Source organism: Sinohyriopsis cumingii, chromosome 19 (genome assembly GCF_028554795.1).
Source record: "Sinohyriopsis cumingii isolate HCF-2022 chromosome 19, ASM2855479v2, whole genome shotgun sequence".
Classification (NCBI taxonomy): Eukaryota; Metazoa; Mollusca; class Bivalvia; order Unionida; family Unionidae; genus Sinohyriopsis; species Sinohyriopsis cumingii.
Window position 1 is genome coordinate 52404026 of NC_142979.1, and position 22408 is coordinate 52426433.

At 34.7% G+C, this 22408-nt stretch overlaps 1 protein-coding gene across 5 annotated transcripts in view; it reads left to right on the forward strand.

Moving 5' to 3' along the window:
* LOC149775704 (RNA-binding protein Musashi homolog Rbp6-like) overlaps positions 1-21849 on the forward strand; it is a 202698-nt gene extending 180849 nt beyond the window's left edge. For all 5 annotated transcript variants that reach the window (XM_089944434.1, XM_089944437.1, XM_089944436.1 and 2 more), the window contains 3 exons: positions 8925-9097; positions 10963-11021; positions 12462-21849. In XM_089944434.1, the coding sequence (XP_089800560.1) occupies positions 8925-9097; positions 10963-11004 (215 nt within the window). In that variant the 3' untranslated portion in view covers positions 11005-11021; positions 12462-21849. The remainder of the gene's footprint in view (positions 1-8924; positions 9098-10962; positions 11022-12461) is intronic.
* The last annotated feature ends 559 nt before the right edge of the window (positions 21850-22408 follow it).

The window sequence follows — 22408 nt, forward strand, 5'->3', positions numbered from 1 at the left end:
AAGGTCAGTGTGAATTGAAGAAGATAAACAGTTTCTACACAATTAGGCTATTCCTTGACCATCTGCAGCTGCCAAATGGCTTGCACTTTGGTACAGAAGAAACTCTGTGTTATGGAGTCCTGAGGTCAAGGTCACCAAAAGACATTTTGTGATGACCAGTTGGGTTTAAATGAAAGGTGCTGATCCAAAATTCAATACAAGCACCAGTCGATCATCTTGACACTCCTCCTCCTGAATAGAAGGTGTATTGACACGAGATTTTCACAGAAGGACTTCTTATGATGTCTTGTTGGTCCTAAATGAAAATGGCATCCAGTATAAGAGCCACATCAGCCTGATCTGAAAGTCATGTGGACATTGGAATTTTAAAGAAGTCTTCTATGATGTTTGGTTGGTCCCGAACAAAAATGGTGCCACTCCAATGTCTAATCAGCAGTGAAGAAATCCATTGTGAGTATTGACCAAGATGGAAATTTATTTCTTACGGACAAGCAATTTTTTCAGAGTTATTTGTCTGTGGACAAGTAAATTGTGGCCAGTAAAATGAAAAGGTGTCTGTTCCCATTCTTTCTAAGCAATGTTTGCACAGTATGTACCATATGGCTGCATTATATATTTGCAGAGTGTATGCTGAAATTTATCGATTAGGATTGGAACCAGCAACAGCTTCTATGGTATCAACCAATGGAAACAGACAGTTCTGGTTTAGGTGGTATCTTTTTATATGGTTATATCAGAATGAATTTTATTGTTGGAGGATATTACTTCCCATGGAATCAGTTGTTCTGAACCAATCGCTGGACTCCTTGAAACCATTATATGTGACTACAATGAATTCTCCCAGGAATGCATCTGGATAGATCATGTTCTTATAAAGCTAGGGCCAGCTGGTGAAAAGTCAACAAAATGTGCTAAAAACTAAACATGACTATGATAGGGAACACAATATAAATAGAAACTAGTGTTTAAAGATTCTTGTCTGCAGGAGTTTCCTTGGCTCAAGGCCCATGAAGATCAAATAATATTTTGTAATATTTATTATGTAAGAGATACCCTCAACTGTAAACAAAACCAGTGGATTATTTTCAGGACAGTTGTCACAATGAAAGGTACAGTTAAGACATCAAAACAAAATAAAGCATCTCATTCATAAAGTCAAGCAGCTGAGTTCTCATCCCAAAGCAACACAATACAGTCTGAGCCTGAGCCAGTTGATGTAAACTTTCTGCAGGATGTGTTTGGTACATTTTTTTTTAACTTTTTTAATTTACTTATCAATGGACAACTTGATTTTGACAAAATTTCAGCACCCCTGACTAATATGGTTGCTACAGCTGCCATCTTGGAAATCTTGTTATCACTACTTCCATCTTTTACTTCTTGGGAGGAATACTGCTACCAGAGCCAGAAGCAACAAACTAGACAAACTTGAAAAGTGCTAAATGGTAAATATTATAGCAGATGGTTAAAAATGACATACAAGACGCACTAACAGTAGATGACATCATCAGTGTCCAATCATCTTACAGTGTTGGTGAAAAGACGGAAATAGCATTAATGGATTTAGGATAGTTTGAGGGAATAATCATACAGGATCATCATAAGTACACAGGGGGCCCCAAGTGGTCTAAAGTGCTCTCCGTTACAGATCATTGCCATCTCACCTCTGTCTGCGCTGGTTCGAGTCTCGGATTCAGCCAATGTGGGTATGTGAGAAAGCTTGCCAGTAGCTTCTCGTGGGTCGGTGGTTCTTTCCGGGGCTTTCCCGGGTTCTTCCTTCACCATTAATACTGGCTGCCATGTATAGCCTATCATGTACTGAAAAATGGCGTTAAACCCAATAACAACAACTAAAAACTGTAAGGAAAGGTCTCATTTTGAAAGATGGGGCTTTGAATAAGGTCTTCTGGATAAAAAGCTTGTTTAACAGAATTTTGTTGAAAGGATACCAGAAAGCTTAGCATATTGGGACTGGTGCAAGCTCAGTAGTGGTCACTATGGCTTTCATGTGTGCATCCATACATCTGTTAACACCCTCAAATAACCTCAGTTTTTAAGTTTCTTCTAAGTTTTTTATAGTTAACAAATGCCATCATTATTAAGCTTTGGGAGAGGTTCAACACTTGGGCCATGGTCAGTGTCTTGTTTTGCAGATATGATTCAAAAGGATACGATGTTCTCAGCATCCTCCCAAAGGTACTATATTTCGCAATGATCAACAAGTGTATTACTATATATACTTGCGTACAAGTCCATTAATTTTGGAAAAATAACAGCCTTAATGAAGGGGGTCTGTTTTGTGCAGACCATGATCTAAACTTCTTTTTTTTTTTTACTATAATAATGGCTGTAAATCTTGGGACATGAAAAATAAAAAAAAAATTCTATGTTCCAAGACTTACATGCATGTAAGAAAAACAATACAAGTGCAAAATTTTCAGTGTCCCAACACTTGTAGAGACAAAAATATGTGAAGACAAAATTGGCAAGATCAACACAGGTCACACAGCAGTGACCAGCTCCTTTAATAACATCAATAAAACTCTTAACTACATTGTTTTTTATTATTTACATGTGCATATTTTCTAATGTCTCCAACATGAAATTAAATAAAGGTAAATAAAGACTTCATAATTCACAGGCAGATTTTGCTTTATTCAGTGTTTCTACCAAATTATATTCTTCCAGATCACGTTTCAGTTAGATGTACATAGCCATTTCATTTACATTGATTTATGCACATATGACGTACTCTTTTTCTGCAGTTTACGTGATCCTACAAATTGAGGTAATCTTTATGAAAAGGTACACGTTTAATTGTATAAGGCATATGTCCTGCATGTATTCACATAACTGTTACATGTTCGTGAAGGAATGATCATAATAAAGGCTAAAATTCTGAATATATTTCAACTAAGATCATCATCAATCTTTTTTTGTGGTGTTTTGACCAAACATTATAATTTTCTACACCATTGTCAAGCTGGTTGTTTCAGTGTCTCCTTTCTTTATAATTGGCAGGCTTGTCTTTTGTTTTCTGACAGCAATTCAGACCAGTTAATTATTAAAACTCTGAAGCTGGTTTAGATGACGAGGGAAAATGACAATGCTACCAGTGCCCTGATATGTAATTGCCTTTGACACTTTTATATAACAGCATGATTACAGTAGCTGTGTAAATGGGGTTTAAGGTCAAAGCAAAACCACAACTTAGTTTTTAGGATATTGCAGTAATTTTCACTGATAATATTTCTATGTAAATTAATAATCATACGTGCTAACCCTGAGAGAGGTATATGCATAATTTTTCCTAATATTAGTTTGCCTAAATAAATGCAATTGCAATGGACATCTTGTGATGTTATCTCGGAGTTGTGAGTCGGCTTTTGTGCTGGTCATGCATTTTTGTTTTTACCTATCAGTTTGGTAGGTCAGCTTATATGCAAGCATATACGGTATATTCTTTAGTGGAGTGTGATTTATCTGGTACACTGTGGTACAGTTCTTACTGGTATTTGTACATCACTGCATTGCCATTAAACCAGTTTTTGCTATATTTCATTTAAATAGTACAAAACACAGATTTCTACTTCATTCTTAATTTGTTTGTTTCGAACTTTTTTGTGTCTATTTCAATTTGTCTGTTCTTAAATCAACATACGAAAAAATGTTGAGGGTTCAGAAAATGCAAATTAAGCAGTATCCTGTCTCGAGTAACTCATTGTTCACTTGTAAGGGTGTTTCCCAGTCCTTGCTCACTTAAAGAATTTGCAAGAAATTCAGGTCAAATGAAATTTTACTTCTTGCTCTTTTTTTATTATTGTTCACTTTCTACAAATAAACTCCATCTTTGCAATTTGTAATGGTGATAGCCTTCCCATTAGGCTACTGAATATCATTGGCACTCCTTAATGTACCTTGAATTTGTAATGGTGATAGCCTTCCCAATAGCCCATTTCATGCAGACTTCGGTGAACTTCATAATTTGCTCTGAATTTTGATCACGTGGCGGGTGGTCAGCTGACCGTAATAGGTGGTGGGCAAAATATGGCTAACGCTTCAGCGTCAGCATCAGCTTCCGTAACTATTTCAACATCGTTTATCGAGTTGAAAAATGCATATTCAACAGCGATGCTGCTGCAGATATTGAAGAAATTTAATATTGGAACCATCCTGTCTTATTTTCTGGAAACCAGGGCGGATTTCAAACCCATACGAGAGAGTAGCTTTGAGCTGTTTACATCTGGACATGTACATGTAAGTAAGGAAACGGTGTCGAAGTAAACAAATTTAATCCTGGCAATCAAAGAGCAAGTTGTTAAAACTATTTCTGTGCATCCAAAACATCACCTTAATAAAATGCGTCTCATATGAGTTTATCAGATTTGTTTTTGAAAGTCTGGATAATTTACATATACATTTCAATCATTTAGTTAATTTTATTTCTGAAATATTTCTAAACAACAATGGACGCCATTTTATTATGTACATGTACCCACCAGCGTTTGATTGGCTGGAGTATAAAGTAACTCAGTAGGTTATTCGGATAATTACGGAGCAACTCGGTTAAATTCGGTATGAAATGGGCTATAGGCTACTGAATATCACTGACACTCCTTAATGTGCCTTGAATTTGTAATGGTGATGGACTTCCCAATAGGCTACTGAATATCATTGACACTCCTTAATGTGCCTTGAATTTGTAATGGTGATGGACTTCCCAATAGGCTACTGAATATCATTGACACTCCTTTATGTGCCTTGAATTTGTAATGGTGATGGACTTCCCAATAGGCTACTGAACATCACTGACACTCCTTAATGTGCCTTGAATTTGTAATGGTGATGGACTTCCCAATAGGCTACTGAATATCATTGACACTCCGCCTTGAATTTTTAATGGTGATGGACTTTCCAATAGGCTACTGAATATCATTGGCACTCATTTAATGTGCCTTGAATTTGTAATTGTAATAGCCTTCCCAATAGGCTACTGAATATCATTGACACTCCTTAATGTGCCTTGAATTTTTAATGGTGATGGACTTCCCAATAGGCTACTGAATATCATTGACACTCCTTAATGTGCCTTGAATTTGTAATGGTGATGGACTTCCCAATAGGCTACTGAATATCATTGACACTCCTTTATGTGCCTTGAATTTGTAAAGGTGATGGACTTCCCAATAGGCTACTGAACATCACTGACACTCCTTAATGTGCCTTGAATTTGTAATGGTGATGGACTTCCCAATAGGCTACTGAATATCACTGACACTCCTTTATGTGCCTTGAATTTGTAGTGGTGATGGACTTCCCAATAGGCTACTGAACATCACTGACACTCCTTAATGTGCTTTGAATTTGTAATGGTGATGGACTTCCCAATAGGCTACTGAATATCATTGGCACTCATTTAACGTGCCTTGAATTTGTCATGGTGATGGACTTCCCAATTGGCTACTGAACATCATGGACACTCCTTAATGTGCCTTGAATTTGTAATGGTGATGGACTTCCCAATAGGCTACTGAATATCATTGACACTCCGCCTTGAATTTTTAATGGTGATGGACTTTCCAATAGGCTACTGAATATCATTGGCACTCATTTAATGTGCCTTGAATTTGTAATTGTAATAGCCTTCCCAATAGGCTACTGAATATCATTGACACTCCTTAATGTGCCTTGAATTTGTAATGGTGATGGACTTCTGAATAGGCTACTGAATATCATTGGCACTCATTTAATGTGCCTTGAATTTGTAATGGTGATGGACTTCCCAATAGGCTACTGAATATCATTGACACTAATTTATATGCCTTGAATTTGTAATGGTGATGGACTTCCCAATAGGCTACTGAATATCATTGACACTAATTTATATGCCTTGAATTTGTAATGGTGATGGACTTCCCAATAGACTACTGAATATCAACAGCATTCATTAATGAATTTGTGTCTGCGATTAAAGTTTTTCTTTCATCTGCATGGCAGTAATCAGTCTTAAAATCTTGCAAACGAAGTTTCCATCAAATGGATTTTTTTTTGCCCCCCCCCCCCCCCATTTGTGATACCAACTTTTGTCTAGCTTCTGCTGCCAGAGAAAGTCATAGGCATTGCTGCATTTACACACATAAGCATTTACTTGTACTTTATTTATCCTTTTTTATTAATATTTTCTAATGGTATTCTCAAGTTATCAACATAAAAAGAAACTCAGAATGTCCCAGAACTGGCCAAATGCCATTGTGTTGTCATGTGAGCATGCCCTCTGACTCTGTGAATAACATCTGGCATAAAGGGATTGATAAGTGTAGCAGATCATTATGTATGAAACTGAAATGGCTGAAGTCCATAGAAAGTTCCACTTCATCTTTTTTTTTTGTTAAAACAGTTAAATATCAAGTCCATGTTACAGTCTACAGCATATCAGGCAGGAATGGTTATCATATCTAACTGGTTATATCAAATAAACTCCAATACTTTATGTTCGATTGCCACCCTTTTGATTTATATACACACCCACATACACTTTACATGGAGGTACATTGTGGATTTTGGGTACTGGTGAGTGAGACAAAACTGAAGTCTGTTGCTAGTGAGAGCAAGTGATGTAACTGCATGCTGAAGAGGAATTCCATTTATGTGTCACATGGACTTTTCCATGCTGAAGAGGAATTCCATTTATGTGTCACATTGACTTTTCCATGCTGAAGAGGAATTCCATTTAGTGTAACATGGACTTTTCCATGCTGAAGAGGAATTCCATTTATGTGTCACATGGACTTTTCCATGATGAAAGAGGAATTCCATTTATGTGTCACATGGACTTTTCCATGCTGAAGAGGAATTCCATTTATGTGTCACATTGACTTTTCCATGATGAAAGAGGAATTCCATTTATGTGTCACACTGACTTTTCCATGATGATACAATCATACAATCATACATACATTGTATTGTGCATCTTCGGGTGGTATGGGGACATCAGCCTCTTGTATCAAAAGATGGGTGATCAGTCACATTTGATAATGATGTGAACCAGGGACCACAAAAGTGCAGTTAGTGCTTTATCACATAAGAATACAGGCCATTTAATTGATGCATCTAATTAAGATCTTGGTGTTAAGAGTGAAATGGCCTTTCTGCCGATGAATAATAACTGTCTAGTAGTTTTCCACTGTATTTAATATAATCTGTCCCACTGCATTTAATATAATCTGTCCCACTGTATTTCATATAATCTGCCCCACTGTATTTCATATAATCTGTCCCATTGTATTTCATATAATCTGTCCCACTGTATTTGGTAATTAGTAGTATCAAATCTTTTTTCAGGAGGATGATTATTTATTGAAACAGGATCTGTCACCAGCAACTTGGTTGCTGATTGTTAGCGAGCTTATTAATGGAAAAATAATTAATAGGAAATGTCAGTTTTGTGAAGATGCTAGTGACATTTATCAATTTTAATGGAATATTTATTGAAATGAGTTTATCTGCGCATATCAACTTCAATTTAGTTCAGTCAGCTGAAGAAATGTCTGAAAAAATAAGGGGAAATGTTCAGAAGGTGATAAATTACTTTGACAAAGAGTGAACATTTTTGTTATTGATGTGTCAAAGATAGCATGCAAGAAATTGAGCAAACAAATTGGAACAAAAGAGTATCTGAATCTGAGCAGTGCCAGCTTGCATCCGTGTGAATTAAGTGGAAACACTGAAGATGTCATACTTTCTTTGATGTCATTTCTTTGATTGTTTTTTTTAATAAAAGATTACCATAATTAAAATATTTTGAAAGGGTATCATTTTGTTGAGTTTTAAAAGAGCACAAGTCATACCTGCAATATTCCAACAAAGCTTCTTATGAGACTTGAAAAGTGTGTTTTGAGATCCCATGGGGGGTTGGGTTAGTGCACATGACCAAAACAAATGTCATGTTCAATTGAGAATAAGCATTATTTTCACATTATCCAATAGAAAATTATTGGAAATTCAAATCTGAATAAAACTGAATTGTTTTCTTCTCAACACAGTAAATACACTTACAAAGAAAAATAAAAGTTGCCAGGCCTAGCAGTCAGATATCATCACCATACATGTACACATGTGGAAACAGACCTAGCAGTCAGATATCATCACCATACATGTACACATGTGGAAACAGACCTAGCAGTCAGATATCATAACCATACATGTACACATGTGGAAACAGACCTAGCAGTCAGATATCATCACCATACATGTACACATGTGGAAACAGTCAAATGCTCAACATTAAAATCCATTGGATGGCAAAATATATACTAGATGCCGTCATTGCTGCTGTCAAAAGACCAGTAGGGGATTCGTAACATAATACAAATGTCAGTAGTGTTCGTCTTTGCACTCACTAGAGACCGGATTGTACATTTGTTCAATAAAATTCTCTTAGTGAATCCTGATAGAACCAAGTTATTCTTGATGGCCATAACATTGCCATTGTGAATTTCCAATAATTTTCTGTTGGGTTATGAGAAAAGATTGCTTATTTGACAACCAGCCATTGGCACATAATGTACAGTGAATTAGCTCCTAGTAGCCATGACAATGTTACCATACATGAGCAGCTGCGTGCCCTAGCATATACCTTGCATTTGTAACCACATCCCTTTTCCTTATGACAAATGCTTGGCCACAATATTTTACCATAAACTGGTAACCTCAGTCCTGAGTATGTAGCAAAAATGGGCAATCACTGGCCCAAGCTGATGAGAAGGGGAAGCACATTGAAGACATGGTTCCAAAGGATCTCATATTTTCAGGGTAAACATCAAGCCATGGGAATGGTGCGTGAAAGTGGTAAAAATGCAGATTCATCATAAAGTGTAATGTTAAGAATGAAGCTTTGGTTCATGATGTGTTTTTTTCTGTTTCAGCCCTGATGAACAGTCTGCAGCATATCCCCACAGCTACCTCGCCTGTTAACAACCGTGGCTTCCATAATGCCAACAGCCCTGGTCCACTTGATCTCTACACTTCCCATGATGGCATTGGATACATGCAGGCCACAAGTCCACAACCCCTTGGAGCCAGCATTGCAATGAGCAGGGTTGGTATAGTGAACAAAAACTTCAGTACCCTCCTGTTTACCTCTCCAGTAATTGTATAGTAAACCTTGAAATTATGCACATTTGTGTTTCCATCCTTCTATTACGTTTTGTTTCCACTGTGTTACTTTAAAGTTGTGTATGATTTAGGAATGAAACTTGGCATACTTATACATCGTCATTAGAAAGTGTTACATGCCACAATGGCGGTCCCATCTTCAGTGTCAAGGACATAGCTCAATATTGCAGGTTTCCTGTCTACAACTTTAAATCCATTTGAGATTGATAGATGATACTCCGTATACTTGTACATCATCATTATTAATGTTTGTCTTGTATGTTTTGGGGATCCTGCTTTTAAGATTAAGGCCACTACTCAGTTTGTTTTAGGGTGTTTTTTTGTTTTATTTTGTTCATTAATGGCTCAGAAATTTTTTACACTGAATTGGCTGTTTCACTCTAGCAATGGACATTCATATCATGAACAAAATGATTTATTTATGTCCTCACTTATTTCATGAGATCTACATGCATCTCACCAGGCACTGTCTTAACGAGTGTCTTACTTTGAAGTCAGCTGCTACTCCTGTTATTGGAGCTTCCGGTATCCAGCCAACATCGATCAGTCTTGAAGGTACCGCTCATGGTTGCACTGGTGCTTCAAAGTTTCAGGATGTATATTAACTATTGAAAGAAAATATCACAAAACCGAGCAACTCGGATCTAGAAAGATATTAATTTAGTTTTAAAAAAACAAACATCCAAACTGAGAAATGCATTTGATATTAAGGTCTCATATTATGGCATGAAACTGGTCTCTAGCCTTGTATGAAAAACTAACTATAATTGTTTATTTTACCAATAGTAGACCAGCTGTTTAACTCGGTTTAGAAGAAAGTCTAATGATGCACACCTAAAACTTGTATGCAAATATCTTTAACGTAGACTTAGAATAGGATTATATCTTGCAATATTTTCAAATTCTGGTCAGCTGTGGCCAAAGTGCACAATAGCTAATGGTTAATCTTAACTTAAACAAGTAAGAAAGCCAGCACGACTAACCAAAAGTTAAACTTATTGATGCAACTGTTTTGTGAAAACAACTGGCACTCCATCATGATTTAAAAAAAACATGTTCCTCACTACGTGTGTTATGTAAATAAAGGATTACCAATTTTGTTGAACTAAAGGTACCTAAATAGGCAGCCGCATGGTACCATACATGTGGCAACTATTTTCACCTGGTTGTATATCCAACCTTATTCCCTTATTGTCAACTCATAAGGCATTTAGTATTGTCTACTATAAAACATACATATTTTGAATTAATTTTTTTGAGGCCACATCTGCCGCATGGTATATATTTTCATTCCTTCTTTTAATTTAACGATGGTAATTAACATTTGTATATATGGGGGGTCGGCTGATATGTGAGTATATATCGTAGACATGTTTTTTTGGGGGGTTTTTTATGGTTTAAAATGCTATGTCTTTAGTTTTTAGTAGTGGTTGTTATTAGAGTTTATATAAGAAATCAATGTTGCAAATGCGTGTGAACTTTGGTCATAGAAGAAACTTTTTGAATATGCTGATATCCATCAGGATATAATCTGAAAAAATTACAAGTTGATAATTTTGTCACATTGAACATGAATTAAAAAATAAAATGCTGGGGTGTGGAAAAATGAATTTTTATGTTATCTTACATACTGGTAGATATAAAAACATTGTCAAATAAAGACTTGACAATACATTTGTGAAAGTATTTTTTTTATAAGACACTTCTGAAGGAAAGAAAACTGTAAAGGAGAACACTATTTATTATAAGTATACATTTGTCTTAAAACATTTTCCCTTCTTTTCACAGCCCCAGTTGTTGGCAACTGCTTTTCAGAATGGCTACCATTGATCACAGATGAGTTGATAGTAAGTAAATTTCATGTCTATAAATGTGTTAGTGGGACTTGTTTTTACAGGTTTAGTTATGACGAGTAAAAAAATGCAGGATTTTCAATTATATTTTAAACCCTTGCCTGCCGCACATCCCTTTCCCAAGCATTCCCATCGGTGCTTGCATAGGCCTTTTTTCTGAGGTTTGGTCGAGCATCACAGACAGTGGTTGGGTCCTTTCTGTAGTGAATGAGGAGTACTGACTCTAGTTTTGGGAACTACCTCCTCTGTCTAGGACCCCAAATCTTTCTTCACTAATCCAATCTAGTGGAACTGAGGAGCAAGTGCACATCCTTTACAAAAATGAGCAGTCGAGAGGACCATGAACAATCAGTCACCTGCCTTCTATTCTCAATCAGATGTATGCTGCAGATGATACAGATAGACTTTCATGTCCCGTGATTGCAGTCCGTTTCTATCTTAAGGCAGCCAAAGAAAAAAGAAAGGGTAGGAAGCGTCTTTTCCTCCCTCTCATTGCCTCTGTAGAGATTTCAGCTGCCACTATTTAATGATGGATTGTCACCACAATCAAAAGAGCAACCAGTCTCTTACTAATCAAAACTTCCCATTATGAAACTTTTAACCCATGATGTTTGAGCCATTGATGTCTCATGGGCCTACTTGTGTCTCCTTGACAATGAGGTAGAGACATCCAAACATGCTTCCGTGTGAATTAGACAGAATCATCCATTAGTGTCTCTTTGACAATGAGGTAGAGACATCCAAACATACTTTTGTGTGAATTAGGCAGAATCATCCATTAGTGTCTCCTTGACAATGAGGTAGAGACATCCAAACATACTTCCGTGTGAAATAGATAGAATCATCCATTAGTGTCTCCTTGACAATGAGGTAGAGACATCCAAACATGCTTCCATGTGAATTAGACAGAATCATCCATTAGTGTCTCCTTGACAATGAGGTAGAGACATCCAAACATGCTTCCATGTGAATTAGACAGAATCATCCATTAGTGTCTCCTTGACAATGAGGTAGAGACATCCAAACATGCTTCCATGTGAATTTGGTAGAATAATCCACTAGTGTCTCCTTAAGAATGGGGTAGAGACATGAGGTAAAGGATTATCATGGCCAACCTACTTTTTGCCGTCATCCTCCCCAAACTTTTTAAATCAATTCTTTGAAGATATTTATTGTTGGCATCATTTTCTTAGCTGCATTGTAGGACAATCAGAAAAGCAAAGCATGGAAGTCAAGCATCAACTCAAACATTAATTTTATTTTCTTCCTGTACAGTGATTTTTTATAACATTGAATAGTTAATATGGACTAGGACAAGATGCAGGCAATATAAAGCGAGGTCCTCACAATTTTCAGTGTTTGTTTCAGTTGCATTAATATGTGAAATGTTTTGTTATGAGGAAACTAGAGCGATTATTTCTATTTCTTTTATAGGTTGTATCAGATGGGAGGAATATCCATCGAAACCCCCTACTTGCTGAGGAATTATGTGATCTGTCATGTGACCAGTTGTCTTCTCTTAAGATGGCCAACATGGACAAGTTTTAAGTCAGATCTTCGGAGAAACTTGTTGCAGTTATTTTAAAGCTACATCTCGTCATACTATTTCTTAATTGTTATATTAACCAAAAATGTCCCTTTTATGATTGTATATATTTTGACAAAACTCTTTGTGTTGCAGCCATTATTGTTTTACCATTTTAATTTTTTTTTTGGAAAGCTTTTTCTTCTTTTCACTGTTAATATACCCTTATTCCACTTCAGTAGGCTAGAGAAATGGAAATATTTTAAGTGAACCCTATTACCACTGTCAGCTGCATTTAAGCTTAGAAGTTACAAGATCTCTTGGACATTCAAATATAATGGTTGAATTATATTGTTTCTGTTTGTGTGCAATTGCAAAAAGAAAAAAAAATTGGAACATGGATTTAATGTAATATTAAGTTCAAACCCATCTGTCACAAAAGTTATGTAAAGTTTAAAAGAACTTACTATAATGGTAAACTTGGTAACCAGTGAATAAATGGCAAAAAGTAATTACACCATTAACTAACCATATCTGATAAAACAGTTGGTGTTGCATATGCCACTGGGATCTTCACCTGCTGATTACTTTTGTGTACATTCACCTGCACCAAGTCAATGATTGTTTTTTTTAATACCTAAATAAACACTGGGAGAGTGAGTAGGGCTGGGGCTTCACCTGCAGGCCATCATTTACTGTTTGTTGTTAATGATGTGTTCAGTTTGATCATAGAAACTTGTTTGCAGGGAAGATTTAGAAAACTGATCAACCAAAAAGGGGGTAAATTGTCCACAAGAGAGTTGGTTATTTAAATGGTAAGCGGATGATGTTAACAAAATCTTGATTTTTTGCATCTGCTAGAAAATTTTATGAAATGGTTCATGTTTTGGGCTTAAAGTTGCAGTTGAAGCAAATTGGAATGCAGCAGAAAAAAATTAAAGTCCATGACTACTGTATGTTAGAGTAAATGCAGTTGATTGAAGGATTTGTGGGCAATTTTCAGTTTGTATGCAAAAGCATTGAATTGATTTTGAAAGTGAAGCACATATTGGAGACTGTAATTAGTATGCATAAGTATTGTGGCTATGATAATTGCTGTATTGGAAAGATTGTTTTGCTTCCTTTCAGGTCTTTGATACAGGAAACACTTTAAACCTGGTGCTGGAGTGTTTCTTATGTTTAGATTGGATGGTTTCATGACGATAGCACCGTTACTAAATGTTATTTTGCATATAAACTGAAAATGTTTGTAGATCTATACCTCGTTCATACAGAAAATGTGGGAGCCAATCATGTGGGTTTTTTCTTTGCAGTACAGTTTACAATAAAAAGAAGATGCTTCCAATTACTTTTGTTTATTGACACTTTTTAAGGTGATTTTCAACAACTGAGAATGAAAGGCTGGAACAACTGTTTGGATAAAAAGCATAGTGTCTTTTAATACCATTAATATTACTGAGCATGTGAAATTTTTTTTTATACATGCTTCTTTTGTGCTGAAAAATGTCTCACTAATAACTCTTTACAGTTTGTTCAGTCGGTGATGCAGTTTGAATGAATTGCGTATTTGTAGCGAAGTTATAGACATTTTATATCCCATTCGTTACATGAACACTTCAGCTACCTCACCATCTTTAAAGACACTCTAATGGAGTCTAAGTTGAACTCTAGTGTAATTCACTTAAGAGTACATATCTTGCTTTCGTGTCGTTTGAAATGTTTTTAAGATACCAACAAAGTAATGAGGTCAGTATTAATACGCCAGAACTAACCAAAATTTAAGGATGAAAACAAAAAGTCATGTTGATGACATTATTACAAAAAGGGGCCCCTTTCAATTAAAGGAAGAACAAAGAACTACCCATGATGGGTTTTGTTTCTTATTAAAGATTTTCTGTAGCACCAAGCTTCACTGTATGGATGATGGTATTGTCACTTTTGTAAATATTTTTTTTGTGTAGATATTTGTATATTTTGGCTTTCTAGCTCAACTTTCGTTTTTCTTGTTTTGAATCACCCTTCACTATTTTAAAGTCTCCAGACATTTTATGCAAATTTTCTTCAATATGTGATATATATTATGTGACTCTTGTCACATGACCTTTGTTTTTGATAGCTTCCTTTGTTAAATCATACGTGTAGCATGACTAGAAATGCATACATCTACTTGTAGCACTAGCACTTGTATTCCCAACCACATCTTGTCTTCAGAAGTTGTTTTTTTTTTTTTAAATTTCTAATGGAAAAAAAAAACTAGTCTCTCCATTAAATATATAAGACTATTTAGCATTTATTCGTCCCCTTAGTGCTGTCTATTTTGTGTGCGAGTTACAATTTGTGGGTGCTAATCTTGTTAGCTTTTAGAGAATTTAATGTGACATGGTCATTTGGTTCACCAATGTCACATGTTTTGCAAACAAAATTTTATACAGCAATAATTTTACTATACATCTTTGTTTGATTTTGTGTTCCAACAGTTAAAACTTGAAGACAATAGTTTTGGAAGTGCTATCATAAAATGGTATTTTCTTTTATCTTGATGTTTTCTTGTATCTTTTTACCAATTTTAATGCAACAATGCAGCACACTCTCTTCCATTACAGCCCCAATACTTAATTTGATCATTTGTATACCTTCTGAGCTGGTCTCTAAATTCTGTTAATGAATGCTTACCATCACCAACATGCTCATTGTCTGAGTTAACAAGATTTGCAATGGGAAATTTTATTTTGCGAAGAGCAGATGTTTTTATTAAAACTGACTTATTAGTTGTAAATTTTTCATGAAATTGCTTAAATTAAAAAAATAAAAATGAAATGACATACATTTTTGTTTGTCCAGTGTTCGCATTGTTTTTCTGTTCAGATAAAATCTCTATATTAGGATAGAATACATGTGAAATATTTCAAATCAAGCACAACACTATGTCAAATGCTGGCAGACAAGTAAACTCCATTATTGTTTACTCACCGTAAAAAGTTTAATTTTAAGCTGTGACTGATGTAGCATTTCTTCAGATCAATTTTTAATTGTATATTTTTTCCTTTTTTCGGATTAATCCCATCAGACCCAGAAATTTTAGCTTCTAAATTGGATTGAATGATATTCATAGCTATGGTCATAAACTAACAAAGAATATGATAAAACATTATTAGCCCTTCCATTTTCAAACTGTTCTCTTATTGTTGGTCACTTAGGTCAATATGATTGTGTACTGTAATATTAGGAAAGAAAATAAAGACCCTGTGAATGAGTAAATCAGACAAATCTACACAATCCTTAGAATATATTTCCTTGTATCTACTTTTAACTACCACCTTTATAGAAATTTTAAGCATATCTTATATAGTAACTTTATATTATTGTTAAATGACGTCAGTGTAACTTTCATATAAACATTCAATGCCAGATGCCACTTTTCAAGTGAAAAAGACTGTATTGATATCAAAATGACTAGAAATAATGTATTGTGAAAGCGGATCTAATATGTGATGTAAATGTTTAGGCTTTTTTTTAAAATACAGGATTTGATCTTATGTTTTGGGAACATATATATATATATCATTTTTAGCTTTATTATTTATCATAAAGCAATACTTTTTTCATGATTCTATTAGCATTTATCTAACCAATGTAGCATCGCTTTTAATTACGCACCGTTTTATTGAATTTTTCACATCATTTTTATTTCTTAGAGACCACTTTTAATCTCACATATATGTATATCACATTGTCTATTATACAGCCTATTTTGGAACATTTAAATATTTATTATTCATACACTTTGACCCTTAACTTGGCATCATTATATTTTTATCAGATCAATTTATTTATGATCTTTATTGTTAAAAATCGGGTATTTTACTATTTAGAACAGGCAATAATCTCTAGAAATTTGTAGTAAGGGCATAGAAAACAGGTTTAAAGTAGAATGGTTCTCAATCTTGCATCAGAGCAAAACATTTTATATAGCTAGACTGGTTTGCATTGGACTTTATACCTGAAGTTTATACTGTTTTATAAAGTTGTATGTTCACATATCAAAACTGCAGATAGTAAGACAGGTAGAATAGTTGTCAAGGTTTGTCAACATAATATCACACAAGCAAATTAAAAGCCATTTCCCAATATAGATTTGCAACATTAATAGAAGCCATTATTTATGAAAATTAAGAAACACTTGAGGGAGTGTGAATGAAAGAAGATGGAAAATCGTAATCTTGCTGCTGACTAACTTTGCTTCATCTATAGCATAGAAATAGTTAAATGCCCAATAAAAAACATTAGGTCCAATAAAGGTTGAAGTCTAGGACTAAATTATTCCTTCAGATTACCAAAGTTTTTTTATTTATAGTTTTCCAATAAACTTGTTGTCATAAAAAATGAGTTTAAATCATTGGTTTTTTTTATACATTGTAAATCATTTCTTTAAAGTAGCTCTGATGCAATTTTGAAGCAATTAGATGTTCAGTATACAAAAAAAACCAAAATAAAAAATACAGAGTCCTAATTTATATATTTGTTAATTTCTTGTTGATAATGGTTCTATTGTCTTTTAACCAAAATGTACATTTTAACTCCTTTTGTGAGTTGAAAAGGAATACTGTGTACAAAGATTTTAACATGTTTTTGACCTAAGTGTGATGTAGACCAATAAGTGCATATTTTTAGTTTTTAGTGTTTAACATCAATGTCAGACTGGGCATAGAATGCTTTGCACATTATTTTTTAATCCAGTTTTGGTACCAGACCAATATTTTTTTGGCTTGTCAGGCCTCTTTGTTAAGATTGAATGCTGGTTATGAATAATTTAAATCTTTGTAAATCTCCATAGTCTCCAGTTGAAAACAAGAATGATGAACTACATAGCTGAAGACTCATTTAAATGAAAACAAGAATAACTAGCTACGAAGCTGAAGGCTCATTTTTAGCTTCAAATGACTTGTACGTGTAAGAGGCAGTTACTAATGTGTACTATTAATTGCTGGTCACATGCTTCTTTGTTCTTGTACACATATCTCTAATATTCCATCAAGAGCTAGTGATATAGTGCGCTTACCATATATAATATACTCATAAGTTGAACCCAACTGCAAACGGCACAGATCCAGGTCTGCTGTCACAATGCATTGGCAAATCTGGGCCTGTGCAGTTTGTTAGGAGTAATTGATAGAACAAACAACATAGACCCTGATCTGCAAGCTCATTATAAGCCTAGAGATTAGGGTCTGTTTTGTTTCCAGTTTGACTCGACCTGTAAGCTAGTATATACAGTAATTTTCTTACACAATTCACAATTTTATGGAACACCAAAGAACCAAAAAAAATACTTTTGTTCAGAACCAGTTTAGCTTGACGTAAGCTAGGTTTCTAATCAGTCATAACCAGCATTTTTTACAATACAAATATTTGTTGCTTTTACTATCTCCATAAATATTTTCTGGCAGGGAAGTGTACTTGCTTTAATTACAGATTTTTTTGAAGAACCTAATGTTAATACATGTAAGTCGTCAGTTGTAAGACATAATAAATGTGACTAACATCAAAAAATAGTGTAGAACATATGGTTCATGTATGCCTAATGTTGATACGTGCAAGTCATCAGTTGTAAGACATAATAAATGTGACTAACATCAAAAAGGATAATGGCCTTCTTAAAACATCTTCCTTCTTATATATGAACAAAAGACACTTGCTGCATGTAGTTAGAGCATTGATATACATCGAAAGGCCTTGAAATGTACTGGTGTACATATTAGTTTCAGAAACCAATGCTGACCTTGATTAGTCGCAAGTCCCAAAAATTATGCAAAGTATACAATGTTGAAGAAATAATTCACAGACCCTCCTGCAGTGTTGTACATATCATGTTTGTAATTTGGACATGGCCATTTTTTGATAATGTTTGTGGTCTATTGACTGAGTGTTTGTATCAAAGTTTACCACAGTCAGTTCTGTTTATTGTACTTGTACCAGAGTCCATTCTTTGTATTGTACAGTTGGTATTGATGTTATTTCTTCACAAAAAAAAGATTGTTGTGATTGCTATTTGTAATGGTTAGTTTTATCACTTGTCTGTGCTATCTCTACTTAGTAATAAGGAAAAATCACTTCACAAGAAAAGAACTTTACTCTTTGGTAGTGTACCATTTTATCATTTTAAGCACTGGTGTAAGTTATCACTGTACAGTGGATGTCCCATTTCAGTGCCTCTCTAGATGCAGCCAAAGCATGGTTCATAAAACAATGTACGAAAGTCTAATGGGAAACTTAGACATGGGCACTGCACTGGTGACAATTCATTATATACATGATGCATCCCTGAACATGGTGTGTTATTGTACATGTGATGCCATACTTACACTTGATATACTTTATGTACAGCTGATACATATGTATACAGTGTATGTATCTTTTATACAAGCTATGAACAAATTGATATGATATTATTTTAGGATAGCTGTCTGATTTATATTGGATGTACCTTTTATTTATGTAATGGATTTTGGATCCATGATGCATATTGACATTAAAGTAAAGTAAGGGAATATTTGCCTGTGAATTCTGCAGCTAATATTAAGGTTTTTAAGAGCTACTACTACCACGATTACCACAGTAATCCCTACAATAACACCAGCTTACATGGTGCATAAATAACTTGCAGTGAAACCATATTTACAACTGTGATGATCTATTTACATTTAGACTATAACTGGAGTTCATGTTGATAGAAACTTTTCCTCATCTTATTAAAGCATGCCATCAGGTCTCAGAAAGATTATAATCATAGCTTTAAAATTTTCTCTAGTGAGGAAGTAGCATTGAAAGTTGCATATCTTTCATTAAATACAAGAGGATATGAATTCCTCAAAATGGCATGCACTTTGCATGTGTTTTTTCCTGTGAAATATAATGAAAACAAGCCAGACTGGGCATTGGAAAAGAAATGTTCCAAGTGTTGTGATTTTTTTAAATAGCACATTATTTTATTCAATCAGGGTCAGTTTTTATTTATTCCTGTGACATTTTTCACATCATTTGTACTGTTTTACCTATGTATCATCAACTTGGATCAACTAAATATCTTTGGACATTGGGGTCTCAAAATATAAAATAGATGTTGTGTTTGCTACCCGCCAGTCTGTGTAAGCCACTTTGTAGTGTTGTTTATGTAAATATGAATTTTGTCTTCAGAACTGTATTTTTTTACAGGCCATCTCTCGTGGGCAGGTCAAGTCAACGTATGGGGAAACCTGTTATAAATACTGCAGAAGGTCGAGGCCACCAGTGATAGAATGCTGATATTTGTATGATTTGTCACTTGATGGTTGTTATCTGTTTATTATGCGATAATTTAATTTTTAAACTAAAAATATTTGCTTATCACTTGAAGTTGGTAAGCAGATGTTGGTTATTATTCTACAAAATTCTTGAATGTTTAGAGCATGTCTATTGCAGCTTGTGTTTGATAGTCCATGAAAGGTGACGTAGGTCATATCTTGTTAACACAAGTTAAAGACAGAGTTTGTAAACTGGCTGATTGAGCCAGAAAGGGTAGGATACTTATGTTACATATGGACTGTGATTGGCCATTGGATGGAATTAAATTTTTTGAGCTTTTGGCTAACTTGTTTCAATTAATCTCTAATTGACATTCATAGTTGACAATTCGTGTGCCAGGCTTAACTATCCCATCACTGTCATATGTAGCAACCAAGCCAACCAGCCAAAAATATCCTACCAAGAAGCAACTATTGTCAGTGGCAGCTAAATTCAGACAAGAGTTTGGATACAATTGTCTCTCATTTACAGCCTCTGCCTGAAAGAAAACTTGTATTTCCTTGCAATAGAAAAAAAGAAAGAAAAAATCATTGGTGACCCTGGCCCTGTGGAAATAGTACAGGTATGCAAAATCTCCTGCCAGTTATATAGTACAGTAGAATAAAGAGTCAAAGTTTTGATATTTTCTATGATGACATGTTCAGGCATCATTGTAACATTCCCAGGGAATTATTTATTACTGGGCCATCCTTGGGACCAACCCCAGAACAGATAGTCTTTTCATGTTAATGATTGTGCATAATCTTTGTAAAAAGCTGCAGCATGTCATTCCACTGTAGACCTTGCTAGTATTGAAAGAGATGCAATGTATTGGTATGTTTAGTAATGACATATGATTCAGTCCAGCATTTGTATGTACTTGGTCATGCATAGCAAATGGTCTCTGTAAGCGATCTTAGTGAACTAGTTCTTCACCCAGAGTTGAAACCTACAATTTATAGAATTTCTGAAATCATTAGTTATTTGTGTCATTTTCACAAAACAAAATAACTGTCCAATGTATTAGTAAAAAAAAACTAGCTTAAAATCTTCCAATATGCTATATGATTTTCATTTAAATTATTGTTTTTTAACATCATGTTTTTAAGATTGAAAAGTTTCCATTGCATTAAAGGGGTGCAGTCAGTTATATTGATTTAGTGATGTGGTATAAATGTCTGATTATGGAAACTAGAGAAAAGATAATGTATCATCTTCACCTTGAACAAAAGCTATATAACTCCATTTATTTGCAAAGTCAAATATTATGAATATTATCCACTCTTTACCAATTTTGAATTTTGAAATTATTTTCTTTTGTTAGATTCTTGTCTGTGTAGAAATTTGTCCATATTTTCAAAGGTTTCAAATTTGGATGCAACCATGTGATAAAAACTGAATGCATGTTGTTTGCATGTGAGTGTGCCACAGTTGTCATAGTGATGTTATGCTATAAAACAGACATTTATTTATGCATACTATGTCATGTCTTACGGGGTTGGTCCAAGGCCCCAATTTGTTGTAGTTTAGAATACAAAGTAAATAAGTAGATCTAAGTTATTGTTAAAACCGACAAATTATTCAAGGGTATTGTAGTAATGGCAAGATTTTGATGTGCCAAAGTTGTTAACATGCCACTAAACCTGTCACAAGACCATGTCAGCTGATTCATTATATTGGTTTGCCTGTCACATGACATGGTATTGTGATCAGTCTTGGCTGTTCTGTACACCTAAGGTCCCATATTTCTTAGTGTAAAAGCCAACACAATGATGATCAGGTCCTATTTTGTGTTGTGGAATGATTCATATTTTTATGGCAGTTACAATGTGAATATTGAAACTTTCTTCATCTCAGTATAATGAATATTATGAACTGTAACCATGGTTATACATGTATGATGGTCAAAAGCGTTACTGTTCTTGTGTAAAGTTTTGTAAAATTTACTCTAAATATAAATAAAAGTTTTTGAACATGTTTGCTTTTCAGTTTTAATTCTTATGCCTGTTTTAGAACATATTTTTGTTACCTCTCTAGTCTTAGACTAGAAAGGCTTATAGAATGGCCAGTTGTCCATGATCTGTCCATCTGTATGTTAGCCTAAGATTGTTGTCAGTTTTTCTCGTAAACTACTTGGAGGATTGCAATGAAACTTGAGTGCAAACACACATCACAAGGTATAGTTAGTCAAATGAAAATGGTTCTCCTCAGATGTCCAGTATGGTCACCACAGCAACCATTTTCAGAGTCGCATCATTACTACTCCAGAATGGATGGCTATATCAACATGTGGTTTTAGCTTACAGACTGCATATGATGTCTAATTGGTCCTAAATGAAAACGGTGCTGCCTAGATATCTAGAATGGCCTCTGCAGCAGTCATCTTGAGAATCCTGTTATATATCAATGTGAGGTTTTCACCAGAAGCCTTCCAGTGATGTCTGGTTTTTAATAAATAAAAATGGTGCTGATCTGACATCAAGTATGGCCACAATGGCAGCCATCTTGAAAATCTAATTGCTATTCCTTTTTAAAA